The sequence below is a fragment of the Megalobrama amblycephala genome, linkage group LG6 (genome assembly GCF_018812025.1).
Source record: "Megalobrama amblycephala isolate DHTTF-2021 linkage group LG6, ASM1881202v1, whole genome shotgun sequence".
NCBI classification, from domain to species: domain Eukaryota; kingdom Metazoa; phylum Chordata; class Actinopteri; order Cypriniformes; family Xenocyprididae; genus Megalobrama; species Megalobrama amblycephala.
The window spans coordinates 2,397,137-2,422,005 of NC_063049.1; the positions used below are offsets into that span (position 1 = coordinate 2,397,137).

A 24,869-nucleotide genomic window follows, 5' to 3' on the forward strand; every position below is an offset into this window, starting at 1 on the left:
TTCTACTCGAGCTCTGATTGCCCCCCAAAAACAAATGCAGAAATTAGACAGCAAGCGAGAATTACTGGATTTAAACAGATCATGATTATTGAAGGAACCGGCATGTGAAATTATTTCAATAATCCAGAAGACCCCCCAAAACTGGAGAAAAGAAGGAATGGAAGCACTGCAGTGGTAGTATTGAGGTAGGCAGGTCACTGTTGCAGCAGTTTGAAGTTAGGTGAGGTGCCGCCGCGGCAGTATCAAATTAGGCAGAGCGCTGCAGCGGCAGTATCATGTTGATCTGATGGTCTGGCAGGCCTTTTTGGGCTGCGGTCTTGGCTGCTCCATTGCGGAAGGAGTGAGATGATTACAAGTGAGCTTGGATACCAGAGTGGGTGAGGATGTGTTTAAGCTTTTTATGGAATGTCTAGTGCAGGGGTTTCCAAACTTGGTCCTGGAGGGCCAATGTCCTGCAGAGTTTAACTCCAACATGCCTTGACACACCTGCCTGTAAGTTTCTAGTATGCCTAATTAGATCTTGATTAGCTGGTTCAGGTATGTTTAATTGGGGTTGGAGCTAAACTCTGTAGGACAGTGGCCCGCCAGGACCGAGTTTGAAGACCCCTGGTCTAGTGACTGGAAGGTTGTTCTCATCAATGAAAGGTGGGTCAAGCAGAGAGGAGATGAACCTTCCTGTGTGCAAGGAAGAAAGAAAGAGATCGATATGGCTGGATGAGTGTTGGAAGATTGAAGATATGGATGAAATGGCCGTTTTTTTAATTGATCAGTTTTGCTATGTTTGAGGAGGAAACGATCGTGTCTGTATCTAAGGCCGGGTTCACACCGCATGCGTCAGCAGAGCGTAAGCAGCGCATATTTTTTTCGGCTCCCATGTTAACAGATGAGAGCGTTCACACCACACACAGAGGCTGGGCTAAAGTATGGTATATTATAAAAAACTAAACTAAACTAACCAGTAAATATGATATATAAACATTATTTTAGTTATTACACAGACAGCAATATAGGCTCTTGCATACCCAAATCAAACCCGAGTTTGCTGTGTTTAAACGTGTGCATGCGGCAGATGATGTAAAAAACAAAGCTTACCTCATTTGTGTGCAGCAATGGATGACACGAGGCTTTTTTTCATTTATTTTTTTTATTTTACGTTTATATGCGAGTTATGTATATGTTGTACACCTGCATGTTAACAAACTTTCAAGACTATCAAGTCTATAAATGACCAACTTATAAAAACAAATTTATAGCTTTCTTTGTAAAGAAATGCTCACTTTATATGTAGCTTGGAGCCGCTGCTGTCACACTGTACAAACGCTTCCAGTGTGAATACTCTGCAGCTGCAGTTCACGCTCACGCACTGCTAACACGACGCTCACGTGCCGCTGACGCGTGCGGTGTGAACCAGCCAGGTGTAAAACTTGGAGATTGGAGATGGCTGGATTGAATTTAGAATTGGTTGTAATTTCAGAAACTCTGAGGAATCCAAAAAAGACCAGGGTAAACATAGCATCCAGGGTTCTTGCTGTATCGGGGGGCATGTGACCAGAACGCAGGAAGGTCAGGGATTTAGCTAAAAGATCAATGCTTAGAGGTTGCCTAGAAACGGGATGAGTGGGGATGGTTTTTTGAATGCCTTTGATAAGGAGTGTGATCTGACGGTTTGTTATGGCAGGACATGGATGGTCGCAAACAGCTGGGGGGCGCCAGTGAGAGCCCCCGCCCCACCAAGAGATTTTTTAAATGTATTGTATTACTATTATTATTTCGTACTTTTGCTGTTTCGAGGCATTATGATTAGGCTACTTGCAATTACCTGAGTGACAAGTCTCCCTGGTGATAGTGGCCGCTGCTGTTAGGAAGAGAATAGAGAAATGAGATGTAGAAGGTGGCAGGGAACGTCGTCATCTGTGTTTACCTGGATTAAGTGTAAATTATGCTGTAATAGTGCAGTGGAAGGCACAGACAGACAGGCATTGTGATTTGGGTGTGTAGATTATGAGAATCTGTCTGTTTATGCTGGAGAGTTTTATATTAATGGTACAAACAATCATGACAGGTGCACTCAACACATTTTTGGAGAACCACAAGGCAAATGCTACTGTAGGAAGAGAAGCTAAAAATTATAGAACGCAAATGAGTGGTGTATTGCTATTGAACACATTTTTGCTGTAGTCTTTTTTTCCTCTGCACATTTCAGTTGTTGGCCATTATATTTTTGTTACACAGCACTCATGACACAATAAAGAAATATTGTGTTAATGTAGACACAAAGTGCATCTTAAATATTGTGTTGTGTTACACGTGCTATTACTCACTGACAGTAACAAAGCTGAAAAAACATGGAAAGAAATGAGTAAAAATAAAATGCAAATGCTGAGGTGGATTTTTTCTGTGAAACCTCTATGGAAATACAATATACATACGAACTCTCTAGCACATTCAAATTAACACACTTCCAAAGAATTACAGCAACAAAAATCTGAGAAATGACGTGGACAAATGAGGAAGAGAAAAATGAAAAAGGTTTTTGTGTTTTTTTAAGAGTGAAATAAACAAATGATGTGATGTACTGAATGAGAGCATATATAATAATCACTTTGTTTAAAGACGGACAGAAACATCAGACTCAGGACAGAAACACACGACCTCTAGAGTAAGAACAACTTCATTCTTTAACCACAATAAGACTTTGAGATGTTAATATGGTCTTAATGATTGTGAATCCAGTTATGCTGCTAAATTAGTATATTTTTCAGATTTCTTCTTCAGAAATGGAGCAAACTCTATATTTGATTCTTCTTCTCATTGGTGAGTGTGTTTTATTTATGGTTTATAGTTTCATCAGGTTTGACTCTGTTATGAAAAGCATTAAATCAAACCCTCTCTTTCACAGCTCTCTGCTCCGTATCTGAATGTGTTCAGCGTCAGTATCACTTTATAAACGTGACGAAGACCATGACTGAAGCTTGGAGATACTGCAGAGAGAATTACAAAGATCTGGCCACCGTTGACAACATGAACGACATGAACGAGCTGAAGAAGAGTTTGAATGATGAACGTGTCTGGATTGGGCTGCAGAAGACGGGTGTTGATAAATGGCAGTGGTCTTCAGGTGATCCTGCGCTCTATCTGAACTGGGCTCCTACACAACCTGATGGCAGAGATGAGTGTGCTATGATAAGAAATGGACAATGGGGAGATTTTCCATGCAGTAATACCCGGTATTTCATCTGCAACAACAGTGAGTGCAGCTATTTAAAATGACAACATCTGTTCATTAGTAGATGTACCATAAACCAAATTTTAATTCAATAAAATACACTATTACTTTTCAATTTGATTTTGAATATAGAAGAGTCTGTGGATGTTTGTCACACTTTCAGTGAGTCAATTTCTGTATAGATGTGTTTTATCTTTAAAGTAATTCAACAGATCTTCAATAAATCACCAGCTTCTCAAACAGCTCAAGTGTTTGAATGACATCTGTCCAAACCATAAAGCAGCATAAGATTAATGAACAAATTGATTCATGAATCTGTTTGTTGTTCTTAAAGCGAACACAGGATTCGTCTTTGTCAATCAGACGAAGAACTGGAGAGACGCTCAGAGCTACTGCAGACAGAATCACACTGATCTGGTCAGTGTGAGGAACCAGAATGAGAATCAACAGCTTCAGAAGTTCATCAATGATAATCACATATCTGGTGATGTCTGGATCGGTCTGTTCAGAGACTCATGGCAGTGGTCAGATCAGAGTAACTCCTCTTTCAGATACTGGAGGGCTGGTGAACCTAATAATAATGGAGGTGGTGAAAATTGTGTCATAATCAAGCAGTCATCTCTGGGACAATGGCATGACATGTATTGCTCGAACCAATTTCCTTTTGTGTGTTATGAAGGTGAGCAGATCCTCACAAACACACATGATCCATCCATCACCTCCAGATATCTTAAAGTTCACACTACGTGTCTGACATGACAAATTCCTCCACAGTGTTTGTTCTGCATGTTGTTTTTGATCAGTCTCTCTCTATGGATTGTTTTGTGTCCAGATAAACTGATCCTGGTCAAAGAGAATCTGACGTGGCCTGAAGCTCTGAGATACTGCAGACAGAATCATGTGAATCTGGTCTCGGTTCATTCAGAAGAGATTCAGCGTCGTGTGATGAATGTGGTTAAACAGGCGTCTACTGAGGCGGTGTGGTTGGGTTTACACAATTACTGCAGTATGAACATGTGGCTCTGGTTGAGCGGAGAGATCGTGTGCTATCAGAACTGGGCTCCAGGGAACGGAGTAGAACCGGAAGACTGTCGCCTCGAGAAGAGAAAAGGAGCAGTTCAGTCTGGAGGAGATCAGCGCTGGATCAGCCTTCCTGAAACTCGCAAACTCAACTTCATCTGCAGAAATGATGAGTGAATGTTTGTGTGTTTACTTACATTCACTGTTTTCATTCTTCATTTTTTCTCTTATTTACTTGTATTTGTTTTAGTAAGTTCTGAGTGAATCTGCTAACTGCTAAATTTTAATCATCATGGCATAATGTGATCTTTTTAAAATGTTTTAACATTAATGTTTAATATTCTTTAGATGCTAAGTGTGTTTTGTAAATCTCTCTGTATATCTGGTGTGGTTACGTCTCTATGTTTTCACTAATCTTATCTATATCAATAACTGGTTGAATGTGAATCTGTGAGCAGCAGCTCTTCAGAATAATATTGTTTGTGTCTCAGAATGAAATCTGGTTTATTCTTAAAAAAGCTGAAGTGAAGTTTGGATATAAAATATCTTGTGTTTGATCAAAGCCATCAGATAAACGTGAAACAGAACATCAGCTGAAATAAACTCATCTACAGCCAGTATTCTCACCTCTGATTATTTCCTGATGTAACGAATGTAGCGGTTCGTACAGTTATTAATCAATTTATGGATGAAATATGAATATAATAATTCATAAGGTTATGAATAAATTATGATTCATATATCGACCCAACGGGGAATTAAACATATATCGTGAATCAATTACAACGAATTATAATCAATTACATATATGATTAGTTCTGGTTTAATAATTATTTAGAGAAACTGTTAGTTTGTCCAGCAAACTAAGTCCCTCACAGAATATTATAAACAAAGTTATCTGGCCATGAAAATAACCTGCTATTATAACATCAAAGCATAAAACGATCGAAAAACGTTAAAGTGACTTGGGTTTTCAGCTGAAAGAACAAACAGAACAATCGAGCATGAATAACGTTTTACTATATGCAAACTACGAATACAGAGGTTATACATCTAAATATACAAGAAAATACACACCTATGTACAAGAATAGAAGTAGAGAAGGAAAGAGAGAAGGCAAGTAGCAAACTCACAACCAGTCCTAAGCCAGCACGGAAATCAGTTTCATCATCTAAGATTGAGAAACGGCAGTATACTTGCATTGGTTGCGTGTGTCGAATTTCAGGTTAGCGCTGGTGCAGTTCGTTGGCTTCCTCCGTTCAGCGGGAAGGTTTGAACTGAGGACGAGAGTGAGTTTCGCTGGAAGATGGCGATCCCGAAGCTGAGCGCGGTGGCAGCGCGTGGTCACCGGAGAGGTCCGGGAAAAACGTGCACGAGATGCTCGTGAGACAATCGGGAGAGAACACGGGAGAGATTGTGCGTCTTTGCTTTTATGACAGATAAGCCGACACACCTCCTTGAGGTGGGGTAGCCAATAACATGGGTGCAAAGTTGGCGGGAAAGCTTTCCCTTTGTTTTTGTCTTGCAAACTCATTTGCATGATTTACAAGGTTGGATTAGTGTTCATTTTCCTTCGAAGTACTATTAAAAATAGTACAATGCATTTGTCAGCAGTGTGACATACATTATGGAATAAATCAGATGAACAGCTTTCAAAAGAATCTAGACTTGACATATAAACGAAACATGTAGAAGAAGTTATGGTTTACAGACAAAATTACATTAATAGGAATGAAACTAGAATGGCTACAGTCATTTAAACTCTAAAATCTAAACACTAGGAAGCATATATGCACTTAAAATATAGCGGGTACACTTTGGCACAGTCATATCTTGAGAATAACTGTACATACCATCTCTAGGCATGTTTGTATATGTGTGTGTGTCTGTGTGTGTGTGTGGGGTGTGTGTGTGGAATTTGTCTGGTCAGTCTCTGGCGCTGAGTTTCTTGCCCACAACCGGGGGTTGATCCTTTGATGTTCCAAAAGCTAGGAAATTGGGTCCACTGTCTTACCTCGCCCAGGCCACAAAGATGTCAAATGGGCTCATCTTTGCAGACTGGTCGGAGCCGACTTAGTGATTAACGAACACAGTTCATCAGGTTAAAAGCATTCTGAAAACTCCAAAGTTTATTGATTGTCCTGATACATGTGCATATGCTACACTGATTTCACAAATGTCACAATGACAGATATGCAAAATCTGTGCAAAACTCTGATGTTACAAATGTTATTCAGAAGCTCAATCACTGGTTTGATTGAATTCAGGAAATCATTGATGATCTTCTCAATAGTCTGATGCAGGTTTTTCTGCTTGATCGTGTTAGTGATGTTCAATCCTCCACATGTGACTCCTCCAGCAACTTCAACACCTATTAATTAGTTCAGCACCTATTAATTAGTTTCCACTAGTACATACCATCACATATACCCTGAACTCTCGGTTGTTTGACCTAAACCCTGCTTACTCAAGGTATGTAGGTTCCAAAACCACAGTCTGGAGTAAGTTAAGTCAACCTGGAGCACGAAACTCAAAATTAACGCTGACCACGCAAAGACATTCTCAACCAAACACTATCGCTAAAATGCTAAAATGCTAAAAAAAAAAAAAAAAAAAAGCATGCCATACTTCTGTCAGGAGAGTCAAAAGTGATGACACTTAACAGAAGGAGTTTATAAATAATAGAACTGTCACGATCACCAGCTGGAGTGCCCTAGATAGTCACCAGAGGGAACACTTCCCCAGACCATTGCCACTCATTCATGGACATCATCCCCCATATTCCTTTGTCTGGGCTCATCATCACCGATCATATCCACCTGTGCACAATTACATTGTTAACCTGACCTAAATAATCTTGTGTCTTTCAATTTGTCAGTCGTTGTCTTTGTAAGGATATAGCATGAGTTTTGCCCTGTGTTTGTGGATTTCTTGTCCATGTTTAAATTATCTCTTGTTTTATTAAATATGGTCTCAGGTTACGTATGTAACCATAGTTCCCTGAGAAAGGGAACGAGACGCTGCATCTGATAGGATCACTTTGGGAACATCCCCAGCATGATTGCGTCTGATGCATGTCTGTCAACTAGTCCAATGGCAAAAGTGAACGTCACAGTCGGGTGACGTCATGACCAGGAAAGGATAAATACACATCCGTCGAGACTGGCTTCAGCTCAATCTACCGAAGCAAATCGATCACAGGGATGCAGGGAGTATGGCAGCGTGACGCAGCGTCTCGTTTCCTTTCTCAGGGAACTATGGTTACATACGTAACCTGAGACGTTCCCTCTCGAGGGAACTCGCGCTGTATCCGGTATTATCGATTTGGGAACGATATACTGTAATATGCCGTATGTCGTAATCCCAAAATACCTGTCTGTGTGAAACTGTGGCACTCTAAGACAGTAAAACTGCTGACCCTGGAGCCGCATCCAGGTCAAGGTCATAGTACCTCACGAAAGCCGGCAGCATCGCAGACTTCATTGAGGAAAACCCGCAAAATGAAGGCCTTGGAGGCCGACATACTCCTGGTTGAATGAGCTCTGACAGCTAAAGGACACTGCTGACCACCTCGTAGGCAAGTGAAATAGCCTCGACTATTCACTTGTTTACCATATGCTTGGACACAGGGCGACCCCTGTTATGCGGTCCAAAACACACAAACAGTTGATCTGCTTTCCTCTACAGGGCAGCTCTGTGGACGTATGTGTCCAATGCTCACACTGGACACAAGAGATTCAAGTTCTCCTGGTCTGGGGTTAAAAGGAGGACAGAAGGCCTGCAGCTCTATAGACCAAGGAACATTGGTCAGAACCTTAGGAATATACCCAGGCTTAGGGTAAATGAATGCTTTGACCATCCCAGGTGCAAATTCAAGTCACCTTTATTTATATAGCACTTTTTACAATGCAGATTGTGTCAACGCAGCTTTACAGTGATAACTGGTATATAAATATACCAGTTAAATTCAAGACACCTAGGGGATACAGAAAAGGCCTGAAGGTTTCCTACTCTCTTTAGGGACAAAATGGCAAGAAGGAAGACAGTCTTTAGTGTCAGAAACTTATCTGAGACTGTTTCAAGTGGCTCAAATGAAGCTGTAGATAAGCGTTCTAAAACAATAGCCAAATCCCAAACAGGGACCCTACTGCATGTAGCAGGCCTCAGCCTCTGGGTGCCACAAAGGAAACGAGTTAACAATGGGTTTTCCCCACAGTAGTACCAGCCACAGGGGCATGGTAGGCAGAAATAGAACAGACATACACTTTTAGTGTAGATGGGGTTAACCCAGATGAAAAACGACTCTGTAAAAACTTTGATACCGAACCTATCGGGCAGTAGACTGGATCTAACTGTTGTTCATGACACCAAGAAGTGAAGTGTTTCCACTTTAGGGCATATAGTTTCCTTGTGGAAGGAGCTCTGGAGTGAAGAATGGTCTCTACAACCTCAGTTGAGAGACCAGACTCTATGACTTCGGCCCCCTCAGAGGCCAAACCCACAGATTCAACATTTCTGGATGGGGATGATGAATCATGCCCCCCGCCTGAGATAGGAGGTCCCTCCTGATTGGAATCCTCCAAGGTGAGCCATTTAGAAGAGCTATCAGGTCCAAAAACCATATCCGGCTCGGCCAGTACAGTGCTACTAGCAGTAGACTTATCCCTTCCCGGCAAATTTTCTCCAGAACTCCCGGGAGCAGAACAACTGGGGGAAAATTCTGTACCATGGCACCCAGTCCAAGTAAACAAACAGATTCACTTCCGTTTGGCCACAAATCTCCCATATGAGCTTCACCACCTCTGGGTGAAGTCTCCATTTCCCTGGCCTCAGCCCCTGCCTCGACAGGATGTCTGCTCCTATATTCTGGGTCCCTGGAATATAGATTGCTCTCAAGGAGAGCATCTTGCCCAGGGACCACAGGAGGATCTGGTGTGCCAGTTTGCATGGTGGATGAGAATGCAGAACCCCTCATATTCAGCCCCCTTGAAGTCTGAAAGAGCATGCTCCGCTCCCAAACTCACGACACATAAATCGTGTGTATACCCACCCGTAAGGAAATGAGGGCAAGGAGGAACACACGGTTTAAATGCCTGGTTCACCATTGTAATATATATTGAGCTGTACTATATTGGGACAGACAACAATAAATATGACAGACAGTTTCACACAGAGCACTTTGCTGAGGCAGAAAAGTTGAAGCCGGTCTCGCCGGATGTGTAATTATCCTTTCCTGATCGTGACGACACCCGCCCGTGACGTTCCCTCTTGCCATTGGACTAGTTGAAAGACGTGCATCAGATGCAAATTGAAAGAAAGGTGTGTTTTGTATTCCTGCCAAGGTGCTTTACTCACAATAGGTAAGATCTGCAACATCTACTAATATAAATACTGTTTCTTGCATGATCATTTCATTTGTTAGTTCTGAGTAGCTTGTTTCTGTTTCTATCCTGTTTACTTTTAATAATAATAATAATGATTTCAGTTTTTAACAGATTATGTGTTTTATATTATTATTTTAATTTTTTTTTTTTTTTTGCAAGTCAAGTTTCTTTTAACTGTGTGCTTGTTACAGATATTGAATGTGGCAGTGTAATTGTTGCGGTTCAAAGACCTCAACTAGGTGTCAGTTACTAAAACATTATAGGTTAACACTCTGAGGTCTGAAAACGCGCCAGCGCGTTTTGCAGGTTTTTTTTCACATTGCAGCAAAACAGACTTAAAATACTCCGTCATTTTTTGTCATAGAGACATAAGTAATATATCAATTGAAACTATAGAATATCTTCTTTTATTTGTATACACTCAGAGTAAAAACACAATGTTGTGCTTTTTGTAAAATAAAGAAGTCCAATCTGATAGTTCTCAGAAAATGAACTGTAACTTAGTGAATACTAATCACAGAAAAATTAAACTTATGTCTAAAAAAACGTTAAGATGTCAGGTTTTAAATAATGTAAGTCAAATCGAAAACAAACCTTCTGTGTTTATGTAATCTGTATGAAAAGAGAGCCATGTCAGAAGTCCGTGATTCAGCTCATTATCCGCTAATGCGGCCACACCCACGGAGCCAGCGCTATTCAGATGCAAATTCAGAGGCAATACATGCATTCATCGTCTCAATCGTGTATTTATTGTCTTGAAAAGTGTTTATCTGGATGTAAAAGTCATGGTTAGCGAGCTCTAGAAGACATGCAGTTAGTTCCTGTTTTCTTCTCTTCTATAGATGAATTTTAGATGAGTTTTTGTTTCTTTAGCGCCCTCCGGCTGCAGTATGAATTGGAAACTCCATTCATGGAATAGCCTCTTCTTCTTTTAGATGAATTTATGTACTAAAAATGCACAGAGAGCGCCCTCCGACTTCAAGGATGAATTGAAAACACCAGCGCTCATAGTAATGACAATGAATATTAAATAAATATAACTCCTCTGTATAGAAAATTGACATAAGCATATGAGAATCCAATATTTCTCCAAATGTGCATGCTTTTAAACTAAAAGCCTATATTCAGACTCTTTGCATCAAAGAAATACATTCTATTTTAAAGTATAATATAAAACCATTACTTTATATTGTAATAATATTTTTCTGTATGTTTCATATATCATGATGAGCTTGAGACATCACAGAAGGTTTTTTTCACAGCCTACCTGACTGAAATGCCTCATTAATATGCAAGTCATTTCAGCTCATTACTATCCAATTCTTTTGTCTTCTCAGGTGAGAATGGCCCATTATTCAGTGGTGATTCATGCCTCCACGCATACTGTGTTTCTTGGCAAAAAGTGTCTTACAAAAACTAAATCAATATATTGTTTTATATGAAGGAATAGGCAGCATAATTTTTACATAATTTTGAAGCAAAAACTCTAGTTTACAACCTCCAATACCCAAAAGTATTGTAAACACAGATTTACTATACTTTTTTTGGCCTTATTTCAGTGACTTAAGTTTTTTGTTTTTTCAATAACCACGCATAAATGTTATTCCTTCAAAAACACAAACATGTACATACATGTTCCTCACATATTATTGTAGCCTAGTTTGTGCTGAATACAGTGTAATGACACTTTTTCCATTAATATGTTTATGAACAACTGAAAAAAGCACAAATGTCAGGGCATGTCAAAACTTCTCCAGGCCCCAAATCAGCCTCAGACTCCAGAGGGTTAAAACAGCCTCAATATGGGTGTAGGCACCCATATCCTTGCCCATACACTAGATGTCCATGTACATTCAAGTCATGGAATGCACTTAGATCACACCTCTGTAGAGTCCATAACAGTGACTCATCTCAGTGAACATCATCATTGGCTACATTCAGATATCAAGTTTGTGCCTTTGGGGAACTTGGCAATGATAAGGAATATTTCAGTCACATAATTCTGCATCTTATATCCCATGAAACCATCTACTGTATGTTCAAAGATTGAACATGTATGGGACATTTGCATGAAAATAGAAAGCACCTTGCTTATTCTTACAGTGATTTTAAACCTGGAATAGTTACAGTAAGAGACAGTCCTGAAATCCCAAGCCTTCCAGAAGAACATGAAGAAGGTGCAGAATTGGAAGAAGTGCTCTCTACTTTTCAGACAGAAGAAAGAGATGAGAAGACAATAGAGAAGAAATTAGCAGCAGTGCTGCTTAAGCTTGAAAACGTTCTCCATGTTCCCAGCATTGCAGTCGATAAGCTTTTACAGGACTTGCACTTCCTTATGAGTTCTGCTTCTCTACCTGCATTACATGACATTGTTTCAGATTTTTGTACCAAGCATAATCTTGGTCTTAATGAGGCAGAAATTGTGGATTTGGCCTCTGCAGCATGTGTCTCTAACCCCTTGACAAAATCTATAGGAGATCAGGGCCCACTTAGTTCTGCTTTTAAGAGAAAAAAATACTTCAAAGACAAGTTCCAAGTAGTTGAACCAGTGGAGTACGTTTTGAACGAGGTCAGCAGTCCTCTTTGTCATCCATCTATTTGGCATTGCTGTGTAAAAGTAGCCATATCAAGACTTATGGATATGGTAAAGTGCTTGAACCTCTCTCATTTGGTTGTATTGGAAAAGCATGGAGAATTTGTCCCACAGATTGGAAAAAATTTTAAACGCACAGACCAGTCTGTAGTTGCAGAAAATCTGAGTGCCCATGGGCTTGCAGGCTTTGTAGAGAATTTTTCTGGAGAGTATGTGTAGGATGTGAGTATGCGATTTTCCACAGGGAGTTTCAGTGACTTTCAGTCCAAGCAGGTTCTGTCAGGAGATTTTAGTCTAAGATTTAAAGAAAGCCACAATGAGCATGTGAAAAGTGCAAAGGAGAGTGGAAAACCTTGTGTTGGAGTAAAAAGAGCATGTGTGCTGACATTTTCGTTTTGATGTCACAACTGGATATCCTCCTGATATACTCCATGATCTGTTTGAGGGTCTTGTTCCAGTGGAACTTGCACAGTGTCTGTTAATGTCCAAAAATACATTTCTTTGGATACTCTAAATAAGGTAATCCTAAGTTTTCCCTACAAGGGGAATGATAAAAAAAAAAAAAATCTCCATATTGTACTACAGTCATTTAAAAGCAAAAACACAATTGGTGGCAATGCTGCTGAAGATTGGACTCTCTTAAGGGTTGCTGCCTTTCATGATTGGAGATGTTATCCCTGAAGAGGAATCAGTGTGGGAGATCATCTTGGATTTAATAGAGGGAGCAAAACTTCTGATCACAGTCAGAAATACCAACAAGCATTTCCTAATCAGAAACTTTTGCCAAAACATTACAACTTGGCGCATTACCCTTACAAGATCCGGTGTTTTGGCCCTTTGGTTGGCCTGTGGACCATGGTTTGAGGGCAAACACAGCTTTTTTAAAAATGCTCATCATACCAAGTGTTTCAAGAATGTTGCTTTAACACTGGCAAAGAAACACCAGCTGATGATTGCCTATCACTTACACTCATCAACTCCACGTAAACCTGGCTTTGGGGTTTCAGGTGCATCAAGAGTTCCTCTTGAGGTGCTAAAAGATGAGGTATCATTGCCTATCCAGCAGATGTACCCAAACATAACAGAAGTAAACAGGACTAAAAGTAGCTAAAAGCAAAGGGATCTGCTATAGAACCGGAATGACAGTCTGGACTGCCTGAATTTGGACAGTTAATTAGGATACAGTTCATTTCATAGTCAATAAATTCTCAGCTTGGTTTAGGGAACACTACCAAGCCTTTGAAATGCAATCATGTTCAACTGGTAAAATGTTCCTGATAACACATGATGCCCTGCCAGAGAAGTACCCACTACATTACTACTTCATTGGGCCACTCCGGTTACATTTAAAAGATATCCTTGTATCAAAAGTAGGCGTTACTAACCCATCTAAATGTACAATTATCCCTAGCATGAGCACCTAACACTAACTTTTCACTTGTGTTTATGTGTCTAATGACTTGTTTCAGTACATGCATGAACATCTGGATCACTGGCTGGATCTGAAAGTCTATCGTAGTAAAGGGATACTGAACTGGTGCACACTGTAGTAGCAGGAATTTGATATTTAGTCTGAAATGTGGAAAAAATAGCAGATGGTGTTTGAAACATTTGACACTACTTGACCACAGTCAATACACAAGATAACACATGTAATCAGGGCCAGATTATCCATAGACAGGATTGGGCGAGTGCCCTGGGGCACCAGCCAATGGGGGGCACCAAGTGATTGAGATAATGACTAGACTTTTTTTTTTTTAGATACAAAATTAACAGTTAATGATACAATATATACAGAGAGAATATAAAGAGCCCTGCCCCTTTGATCGCGAAAGTGAAAGTGCCCTTTGCGGTCACATCGCGGTGAGACCTGCACTCCCGGATCCGTGGGACCCAACGCAAAAGAGTGCGGCGCAGACAGTAAGACACTACTCGCATGCGAGTTGCGGGAGAATCAAATGATTTCTGCAGGAAGCGGGCGAGCAGGCACGGGACTGAAAAATCTGTCCCATCCGATGTAGGTATCTACATCGCGGTGCCCCCGCGTTCCCATTTCTCCTCTCCCAGAACGCGATTTCGCCCCTGCCCTTGCGGAGGTCTGTGCATGCCGCTGCATGGAGGACACCAGGTTTATTCTTGCCTATTTATTGGGAAAATCTCATTAAAACCAAAATTATAGGCCTATGTGGTGCCCCATGCACTGACAACCATATAAATATTCACAGTGCTATTTTGTAATTTCTGTCAAATGCAGGCAAATTTCACTGTATATAAAACATACAATACGCTTCAAGTGATTACACATGTAATTGTTCATGTGCAATTTGTTACCTAGGAAGCTCGTATTTACGCAGAATTAATTGACGATTTTGCATGCACAAATTCTAGAAAAAGAATTCTGCTTAGGTAAGGCTTTTTTACCATTATTTCTCGGCAAATATGTGACGCTGTTTTCGATTTGAAATTTGTGGAACGGTTTTCTCTTTTAGATGGTTGCTTAGATGCTTGTAAAGTTCAGTGTGTGTGTTTTTCTGCTGCACGCGTCTGTGGTGCTGAATTCAGCTGTAAATATGATTGCTTGATTGCAACAGTCTTTCTTGGGCTTGCTTATTTGGTTTTTTTGTTTGTTTTTTGTGGGGGGTGGTGGGTGGGGGGCACTTCAAATGTGGTCACCCTAGGGCACTACACTGTGTTAATCCTGGCCTGCATGTAATGTATTTAAATACATCTCAGAGCAAATATCAACAAAATGAACATTCAAAGTCTCATTCAAGCATCATGGCAAAGCAGTTGTATTGAATTGCTTTAATCACAGTGGTCTGAAGCAAACTCTGCTAACAAAAGCAATTTAAGCTATTAATTTAACTTCACTTTCCATTCTAACATCTTTGTCACTTGGTGGATGACTTCTGTCTTAGGAGCATGGCTCAAAACCTGAGGCTGTATTCACAGGTTATCCATCCATCCATCCATCCATCCATTTTCTTAACTGCTGATCCTCTTAAGGGTCACGGGAGTGCTAGAGCCAATCCCAGCCATCTTTGTGCAAGAGGCGGAGCACACCCTGGACAGGTGCCAGTCCATCACAGGGCCAACACATACCGACAAACAACCATGTACACTCATTCTCACACCTACAAACAATTAACCTAACTGCATGTCTCTAGAAATAAGAGATATGTCAGTCCTAATTTTACTTAAAAACTCTTGAAGACATAATTTCTGTGCAGGCTTACAAGCAGAGATATTCCTCTGTCTCTAACATATGCAGTTGTTAGACAGGCATCACATCCATCTTTTCACTGTCACTGGCCTCACTGTTTTAATTAATCCATCCAATAATTCGCTTTCTACCAAATATAACTGTGATTTCCAATTCATTATATAATACAAGAAGAGGGATTGTAAACCCTCTCCCCCCCTCAGAGTCACACACACAACTGTGCTAAAGAGGCTAAATACAGTTTTTTTTTTTTAATTGCTTTGGTACTATTTTCACATTTAAGGTGTATATTTTAAATATACACCTTACATATATTATATATTCAATATAATTTATATATAGTATACAGTGGGTACGGAAAGTATTCAGACCCCCTTAAATTTTTCACTCTTTGTTATATTGCAGCCATTTGCTAAAATCATTTAAGTTCATTTTTTTTTCCTCATTAATGTACACACAGCACCCCATATTGACAGAAAAACACAGACTTGTTGACATTTTTGCAGATTTATTAAAAAAGAAAAACTGAAATATCACATGGTGCTAAGTATTCAGACCCTTTGCTCAGTATTTAGTAGAAGCACCCTTTTGATCTAATACAGCCATGAGTCTTTTTGGGAAAGATGCAACAAGTTTTTCACACCTGGATTTGGGGATCCTCTGCCATTCCTCCTTGCAGATCCTCTCCAGTTCTGTCAGGTTGGATGGTAAACGTTGGTGGACAGCCATTTTTAGGTCTCTCCAGAGATGCTCAATTGGGTTTAAGTCAGGGCTCTGGCTGGGCCATTCAAGAACAGTCACAGAGTTGTTGTGAAGCCACTCCTTCGTTATTTTAGCTGTGTGCTTAGGGTCATTGTCTTGTTGGAAGGTAAACCTTCGGCCCAGTCTGAGGTCCTGAGCACTCTGGAGAAGGTTTTCGTCCAGGATATCCCTGTACTTGACCGCATTCATCTTTCCCTCGATTGCAACCAGTCGTCCTGTCCCTGCAGCTGAAAAACACCCCCACAGCATGATGCTGCCACCACCATGCTTCACTGTTGGGACTGTATTGGACAGGTGATGAGCAGTGCCTGGTTTTCTCCACACATACCGCTTAGAATTAAGGCCAAAAAGTTCTATCTTGGTCTCATCAGACCAGAGAATCTTATTTCTCACCATCTTGGCAAACTCCATGCGGGCTTTCATGTGTCTTGCACTGAGGAGAGGCTTCGGTCGGCCCACTCTGCCATAAAGCCCGACTGGTGGAGGGCTGCAGTGATGGTTGACTTTCTACAACTTTCTCCCATCTCCTGACTGCATCTCTGAAGCTCAGCCACAGTGATCTTTGGGTTCTTCTTTACCTCTCTCACCAAGGCTCTTCTCCCCCGATAGCTCAGTTTGGCCGGACGGCCAGCTCTAGGAAGGGTTCTGGTCGTCCCAAATGTCTTCCATTTAAGGATTATGGAGGCCACTGTGCTCTTAGGGACCTTAAGTGCAGCAGAATTTTTTTGTAACCTTGGCCAGATCTGTGCCTTGCCACAATTCTGTCTCTGAGCTCTTCAGGCAGTTCCTTTGACCTCATGATTCTCATTTGCTCTGACATGCACTGTGAGCTGTAAGGTCTTATATAGACAGGTGTGTGGCTTTCCTAATCAAGTCCAATCAGTATAATCAAACACAGCTGGACTCAAATGAAGGTGTAGAACCATCTCAAGGACGATCAGAAGAAATGGACAGCACCTGAGTTAAATATATGAGTGTCACAGCAAAGGGTCTGAATACTTAGCACCATGTGATATTTCAGTTTTTCTTTTTAATAAATCTGCAAAAATGTCAACAATTCTGTGTTTTTCTGTCAATATGGGGTGCTGTGTGTACATTAATGAGGAAAAAAATGAACTTAAATGATTTTAGCAAATGGCTGCAATATAACAAAGAGTGAAAAATGTAAGGGGGTCTGAATACTTTCCGTACCCACTGTATATTCAAAACTCTTAGTACAAAACTTCAAACTGATCACACTTCCAACATAGCTAGTCAATTCTTTCAAAACCTGATCTCATGCTTTCATTCTAGTTGTACATATTTTTTATAATTCATAATCACTGTTTCAAACACAAGATCATTGTGATATGTAATGAGAACATTTGGTTTAATCACTGAAACACAACAGTTTGATCTTCTTTCAGTTTAGTACTTTAAACAATCAGTTCATTCAATAGCAAACAATGTAAGATACATGTTTAAATCACTCTTGATGCTGAAATAATTACAGTTACACAGGATACAGATCACATTACAAACACACTTACATTACCTGAATTACATAATTGACATAAAATCCATAATGTTTGTAACAATATCTATTCAGTGTGTTATCAGAAGGTGTGAAGTATGACAGTCATGAGGTTTTGTGTAGAACAGAGTTTGCTGTAATACAGTAAATGATCTCACTGTATATGACTGAATCTATACTGTAGTTGATCTTTATAAGGGTGAGTTACAGTAATGTGTCAGTCTCTACCATGGTAATCTGTTTACAGTCACATGACATACAAACTGTAATGTGAAATGCTGTATTTGATGTCATCTGTCTCTCTTCCCTAGTGAAAAAAAAGTATACTTTATTGTATTTTAAATATATTCCCTTTTTCTATAGTACACTGCAAATATACTAACAAAAAATGTACCACCATTAAATATATAAAAAGTATATTAGTATCATATTTTCACAATGCAACTTTTAACACACTTTAAAATAATTGTACTTTAGTATATTTTCTAAAAAATATATTTTAGAAAAAATGTACTTGAAGTGTAAGTTCAGTTTATTTTTTAAAAGTGTATTTATTTGCACTTTATAAAAATATATTTGAGGTATATTTTAACAGTGTGCTGAAAATGTTCATTGTAACAATGCACTGAAAGTATATTTAAAAAATACATTATTTAATATCCTGAAGTTGTAGTGTATCTAATGTTAAATTTGAGTATATTTTTTAAGTTTACTTCTTCATCCTTGGAATTCATTATATTACTTGTGCTTATTTATTTCAGTATGAATGCATTAAGCCCATTTAGTATATGCAGTGTAGCCTATACAATTTCCAAATATGTGTAAATGTTTATTAAGTTTACACTGGCAGAATCATTTTACAGTCATACACACAAATCTATATTAAACAACACACCAGCAGCACAAGTAATGCGAAAAAATATGTCGAGTGGTTAAACTTATCGGAATTCAAATGTCTCTTCAACTTGGTCTGTGACCAATCAGATTTTGTTGCTCACTGCCTTCAGCCAATCAGAGCTGCTGACGTCACGGTCGTCGTCTGAATCTCCTCGCTCAGTCACTCAGGTTAAGTATAATGTCGCAATGTATACTTTATTTAATAAAACACTGAAAGCGCAATACATCGCTCAATCTTGGGGATTCTGACCAGTTCAATCAAGTGACATCGCAGCCTGACCGTGATGGCGACGACAACCGGCTAATCTAATGGCCTACGCGATCCTGAAAGAACCGGAGAAAAGTGCTGCTATTGGGAGGTGAGTTGTAGTCTACCAGTTAACAAACTTTATTTTATTTCCTTTAACAAACGGAGAGCGATATTTCGGCTTGATATCTCCTTTTTGAGTTTTTGTGTGGTGGTTTATGGCACATGTTTGTATGCAGCACCAAAACATTCATATGATTGGTCAAATCGGTCCGTATTCTGTACGATATTAATTCATAAAGTGTTTTATGCTTGACTATGTACCGAAAACAACATCGACATGCCAATCTGATACAGTTCCCTGCTGCTAATCCTCATTTACTGTTCAGAAATATTATTGGTTCAATGTAGGATTTAGACAGACTATTGTAAACGTGAATAAAGAGTTGAACATGCTGTCTTATATCTTTGGTATATTCTGTCAACAGATGCTGTTCTTCACGAGTCTCTGCGGTCATTATTGTGCCATCAGACACAATGAGAAGCTCATCAGAAAATGGAATATAATGTGTATTTGTGTATAGAGGGTCACCATGGTCCAATATTTTCTTTTTCTTTAATGAAAAACATGGTAAGTTTTGCTGAATCTAAGTTTAAATAAAAACTTTTGGATTTGTCAATGAAATATGTCTCTTCATTAGTGATGTTGTTACATTTTATTTATTTTAATGGCCTTGAAAACAAATGCATTCAACTTTGGGAAAATGTGTTAAACTGTATTTAAATGGTAACACAACTGTATTGTGTGAGATTATGTAATTCAAAGTACAGTAGTCAACATTTGAAGTAGATCAAAAAAGTTAGGACAACTTTGATTAAAGGTTTTGATCCGCTTCAAATGTTGACTATATTATACAAAGTATAAGTAATAACACAGTGTATTGTTATTGACTGCAAAGTGTGTAATGTTTAAGCCAAAGGTACTGAGCATACAGTATATACTATTACCTGTAAAATAATATATTCATTGTATATTGCTTGTGTTTTCTGAAGACACTCGTAATTATTTTGTAATGTACTTAAATCACAAATAAAGTATACTCATAACAGAAATAAAGTATACTTATAACAGAAATAAAGTATACTTATAATACAATGTATATTATAACAAAAAATATACTTTTAACACAAAGTATACTTATAACACAAATTAAGTACACTTTAATATCACTAATCAAGCATGTAATTAGTCCCTACACAGACATATACTTAAAGTGTACTAAGTATACTTGAAGTTGTTCCAATTTAGCACACATAAGTATACTAAATATACTTAAAGTTGTATTTTAATACTACTTAATTTCAACTTAAATATACTTAGTACAAAATTAGTTGTTTCAAAATAGCACACTTTAAATGAACTAATCATTAACACACTTGAAATATACTAATAATTAGTCTTGCTGCAAGTATACTTAGTATACTTTTTTTTCACTAGGGTTCTGCTGATGCATCTCTGATCAATCTGATGTTATACAGTTATTGACTGTTTCCCTGTTTTCCCTTGTACTCCTTCCTGCTCTCTGTTCACAAATTGCAAATCTCTTTTGAGAGATGTCACACACACACACACACACACACACACACACACACACACAATGTTGGGTTTTCATGTTTTATGAGGACATTCCATAGACATAATGAATTTTACACTGTACAAACTGTATATTTTATCCCCTACCTCTAAACCTACTAATTACAGAAAACCTTCTGAAATTTTAGATTTTCAAAAAAGATCATTCTGTATGATTTATAAGCCTTTTTCCTTATGGGGAGATTTGGTCCCCATAACATAGGGAATACCCTGACCACACACACACACACAAACAAACCATTGGAATTGCAAACAAAGTAGAAATTAAACCGTCTGTATCTATAGAAATCACCAGTTGATTAACCATTAAGATCATTTGGATTAAATAACAGACAAATGTATTAAACTGAACGAAAAGAGATGCAAATTAAATGTTTGATAGTAATAGCATTATGAAAGGCAGTTACAGAATGAAACATAAAGATGAAACACTTATTTTGTGTAGTGAAAAGATACTTTGTGATTTTGTGTATTGAAATAACACAACTTGTGAAAATTGTGAATAAAGTGAATTAAAAAGAAGTATTAGTAAACAGCTATTGTAAAATGTGATTCACCAAACATTTAAGATTCACATCATACCTGATAAATAATACAGTGAATGTACTTACAGTTTTAACACAGCAGACTTACAGCAGTAGTTCGGCAGTTTCTGTTGTTCTAGTCCTTCTGTCTCCTCCGTTTCTTTTGACTGTGAAAGCAATAACGGCTCGGGCCAGAGTCGCCACCTTGTGGACTAACTAATTATTGCAAAATAATCAACACAACCGAAGTATATTTCAGGCTTATTTAAACCAAAATTAGCACTGTTATCTCATTATATAAACACAGGTTCCCCATAAAAACACAATGACTGTTAGTCATCTTTTAATGCAGCACATAATAAACTCTGTAACAGTGAAACACTGCCCTCTAGTGCTGTAATCGCACCAATAAACACATGTAATTACTTCAGTGGCCTATATTATGCACACACATTTACTACAATAACAGAAACTGTCTTTATATTAACTGTTGCTGATATTGTTTATTTGAACATAAATCCTGACATCGACTTAAAGTTAGTCAACTACATTGTACAAGTAGTGTATTATTGTTTTTTTTTAAAATGCAAAAATAGTTTCTGTGCAGAGAAAGGTTTTGTGGTTTCTGAGATATTGTGTGAAAGTAGCTGCACAAAACTACACAAAGGACAGGCATGGGTCAGTGACGTGATGCTAATTTAGTTTATCCTTAAATAAATGCAGTTCACACACACTGACTTAAAGAGCTTTACACCTCTTCTGTGATCAACTGGTTTAAATACTGTTTTTATGACAGTGATTATCTGAAATCGCACTATTTTCTAAAGTAATGTGAGTCTGGCATCATTGTGTTTTTAATGTGTGGATGATTTGAAATGTGTAATGATAGGGATAGAGTATCATTGTATAATTTTGTTATATTGTGTGTTTGTGTTATTAATGTGTGATGTGTTTTTAAAGCATTAATGTGGATGTTTTTATGTCTCCGGTGTCAAAGACAAATTTCCGCTCTGTGACAAACAATGAACAATAAAGCTGAACTGAACTGATATTATATGTCATTTAGCCATAAAACCAGTTTGAGTTTCATTAATTATTTCAGATAAACCAGTTTTAATCTGTTTGTGAAAACTAATGATAGAAGGTTGTAATCTATATTTAGTAATGTGATCGGCCTCCAGGTAAGTCGAGGGAGAGAGGATCTCCTCCTGGTTTTGGTATCAGGCTAATGGTTCATAATTCTTCATTAATAATGCATTTGTTGTTCATTCTTGATAATTTCACAAAAGTATGTATAAACCTCAATAGTTGGCCATCTGAACCTGGTGATTTATCCACAGATTGCATTGCCATAGTAAGTTTGGCTAAAGAGATCGTTTCACAAACTTCAGATCACTGCAGTGTAAGGTTTGATTTTTCTATAAATGATCTAGCATAAATTCCATTATAATTCAAATGTTATACTTTATTATAAAAATATTATACACATTTATTGATCTGAGAGGGTTTTTTGTCAGTTTTTAATGCTGATAAAGAGTTCATTTTTATATTTCTCTTTTCCAAAGCAAAGAACCAGCTGGTGTTTTTCTCCCGTTTCTAAACATTTGGCCCTAGATCTCACAGACTCCTTCAGCTAAATCTAAATAAAGATCATCAGTTTTGTTTCTCAGATAAATTCACTTTCTCGTCTGCATTTAGAGTTTGTTTGGACAGTCGAGGTCATTGAGAATATCGGGGCATATTTTGGATTTGGCTACTGTACCTCGACACATTGCTAAAATTATTTTCAGATTATACTTTGGAAAGTAGCTAATTGTTAAATCTCCAATAACCATGAATTGTTTTAGAGCTGTCTGTGTTTCCAGTTATAGAGATGGAGAATGAATATATAACCAGTCGAAGTATCTGAGACAAACTGAACTGCATTATCAGAGAAGAGCCAAACGTTTATTCGTGATTCACAAGACAGAGCTTTATTAGTCCGAGTATATTCCTGTTGTGTGGATGTAAAAACACCAATCCTCACACAGCAGCTCAAAGACTTTATGTTTATGGAGGGAGTCTGTCCATCACTGTGGGCTTCATTAAAGTCTCCTCTGAACGATAAATACGCATCTGTGTATTTACTTTTTAGGTCTAATATTATGAGACTAAGCTTCTTAAAGCTTCTTTTTATTATGTCCATAAACATTGCACGTAATAAATTTCATACTGTTTATGTTTAAAATGATTATAACCCGTCTACATTCCCAAGAATAAATATAATGTTTCCACAATATCTCCTTTCAATTTGTTTAGGAAAATAGCGACCCCTGCTGAGTGGATTGTTCCATGACAGAGAAATGCAGAAAAACCCCACTGAGATTTCTAAAACTTTGAGTCAGCATCACAAGACTGTGTTTCTTGAGAAAAAAAAAAAAGGAAAAAAAAGATTTGAGCCTCCCTGTGTTTAATTTCCTAACCAGAGGCCATTCTTTGGTGGCTCTTTCGTCTGGTGACAAGCCTTCTTTAAACAGAGATGGTCTTCCTCAGGAAATCAGAGCGATATCATGAAAGTAACACATGCTGAACTGAACGATTATGCCTGTCTTTCCAGTTCTGTGCACCGAGTCCGTCATCTGCAGTAACTTCTCAGCGGTTTCTGGAGAGACCTTTGAACCAAGAACTTCCTGAGTGTCTTCGTCCTTCATCTCAGAGCCCATCTTTATCAATAGCTACTCATCTCCAGCAGCTGAAGTTGTTTCTTCTCTCAAGTCTAAGGTCCAGTACACTTCTGGGGGCCCTAAGAAAAAGGGTGCATTCAGTCAGTGCATTCTTAAAAACCCCAACATTTCCAGAAACATCCAGAAACATAATAATTACAATGGTTTTCAATATGCACTGCCAGTTTTCTGTAGCTAATGGAATTAAAACATCAAGGAAACAAACTGCAAGTTATCAAAAATGTATATAAATATGTAGAGAAAACCGTTAAAACACGTTAAATTGGCAGTAAGAACAAATAAGTAAAATTAAAAGCCAAAAATGAACTGCTGACAAATAAATGGCTTTTTAATTGTCATGCTCTGGCGCCATCTAGCTGTCAGAAAAACTATAACACAGTCGAATTGGCTTTCTAATGTGTGAATTACTAATGAAAGTACAGCATGATAAAAAAAAAAAAAAAAAACCTTTCGGTTAATTAATTCAATTTTTAACCCAATGGTTGGGTTTGTCCATTTTGACCCAAATCTGGGTTGAAATAACCCAACATTTTTTACAGTGAAGGCAGTATAAATATATGAAAATACATCCATTATTTTCTAAATGAGCTAATTTTAGACTAATGGCCACACAACAACTTGTAATACTGAACAGGAATGTTTATGGCTCGTATAAATTAAACCACGCATAAGAACGTTTTGATTATTGATGTGTATTTCCACATGACTCCACAAATGTTCAGTAGACACCACACATATATTTGCATGTTATAAAGAATTACTCACATTGTGGTAAATTACCTCATGTTTATCTTATATAGTGATAACCCTTCTTTGGTAACGGTATTGATTATTCTCTATGTACAATTAATGAACAAGAGTTAATAAACTGAACTGAATCAACACTGAACACAAAACACACTCATTCACTCGCGCAGGAGGATATCAGAGACACTCATGACTGGAGAAACATGAGTAGGATTTGAACATTAGCTTTTGATTGGATGGTTTGCTATTGGTGGATCTCATGTGAGTGACAGGTGGCCCCGCCCTCTTCTTCATCAGAGAAGAGATGCTGCTGTGATTCTGATTCAAGATCAGCAGGAACATGAGTTTAACACAAT

General features: G+C 38.3%; 1 protein-coding gene across 3 annotated transcripts in view; it reads left to right on the forward strand.

Annotated features, from left to right (window-relative positions):
- The window catches only part of LOC125269662 (macrophage mannose receptor 1-like), a 48,761-nt gene extending 43,896 nt beyond the window's left edge, over positions 1-4,865 (forward strand). Inside the window, exons 1-5 of one of the 3 annotated variants that reach the window (XM_048192597.1) lie at positions 1,343-2,659; positions 2,763-2,814; positions 2,900-3,247; positions 3,561-3,905; positions 4,059-4,865. In XM_048192597.1, coding sequence (XP_048048554.1) covers positions 2,778-2,814; positions 2,900-3,247; positions 3,561-3,905; positions 4,059-4,423 — 1,095 coding nt within the window. In that variant the 5' untranslated portion in view covers positions 1,343-2,659; positions 2,763-2,777 and the 3' untranslated portion in view covers positions 4,424-4,865. Of the gene's footprint in view, positions 1-1,342; positions 2,660-2,762; positions 2,815-2,899; positions 3,248-3,560; positions 3,906-4,058 lie in introns of those variants that run through there. The other 2 variants (XM_048192596.1, XM_048192598.1) reach the window with 2 other exon arrangements.
- The last annotated feature ends 20,004 nt before the right edge of the window (positions 4,866-24,869 follow it).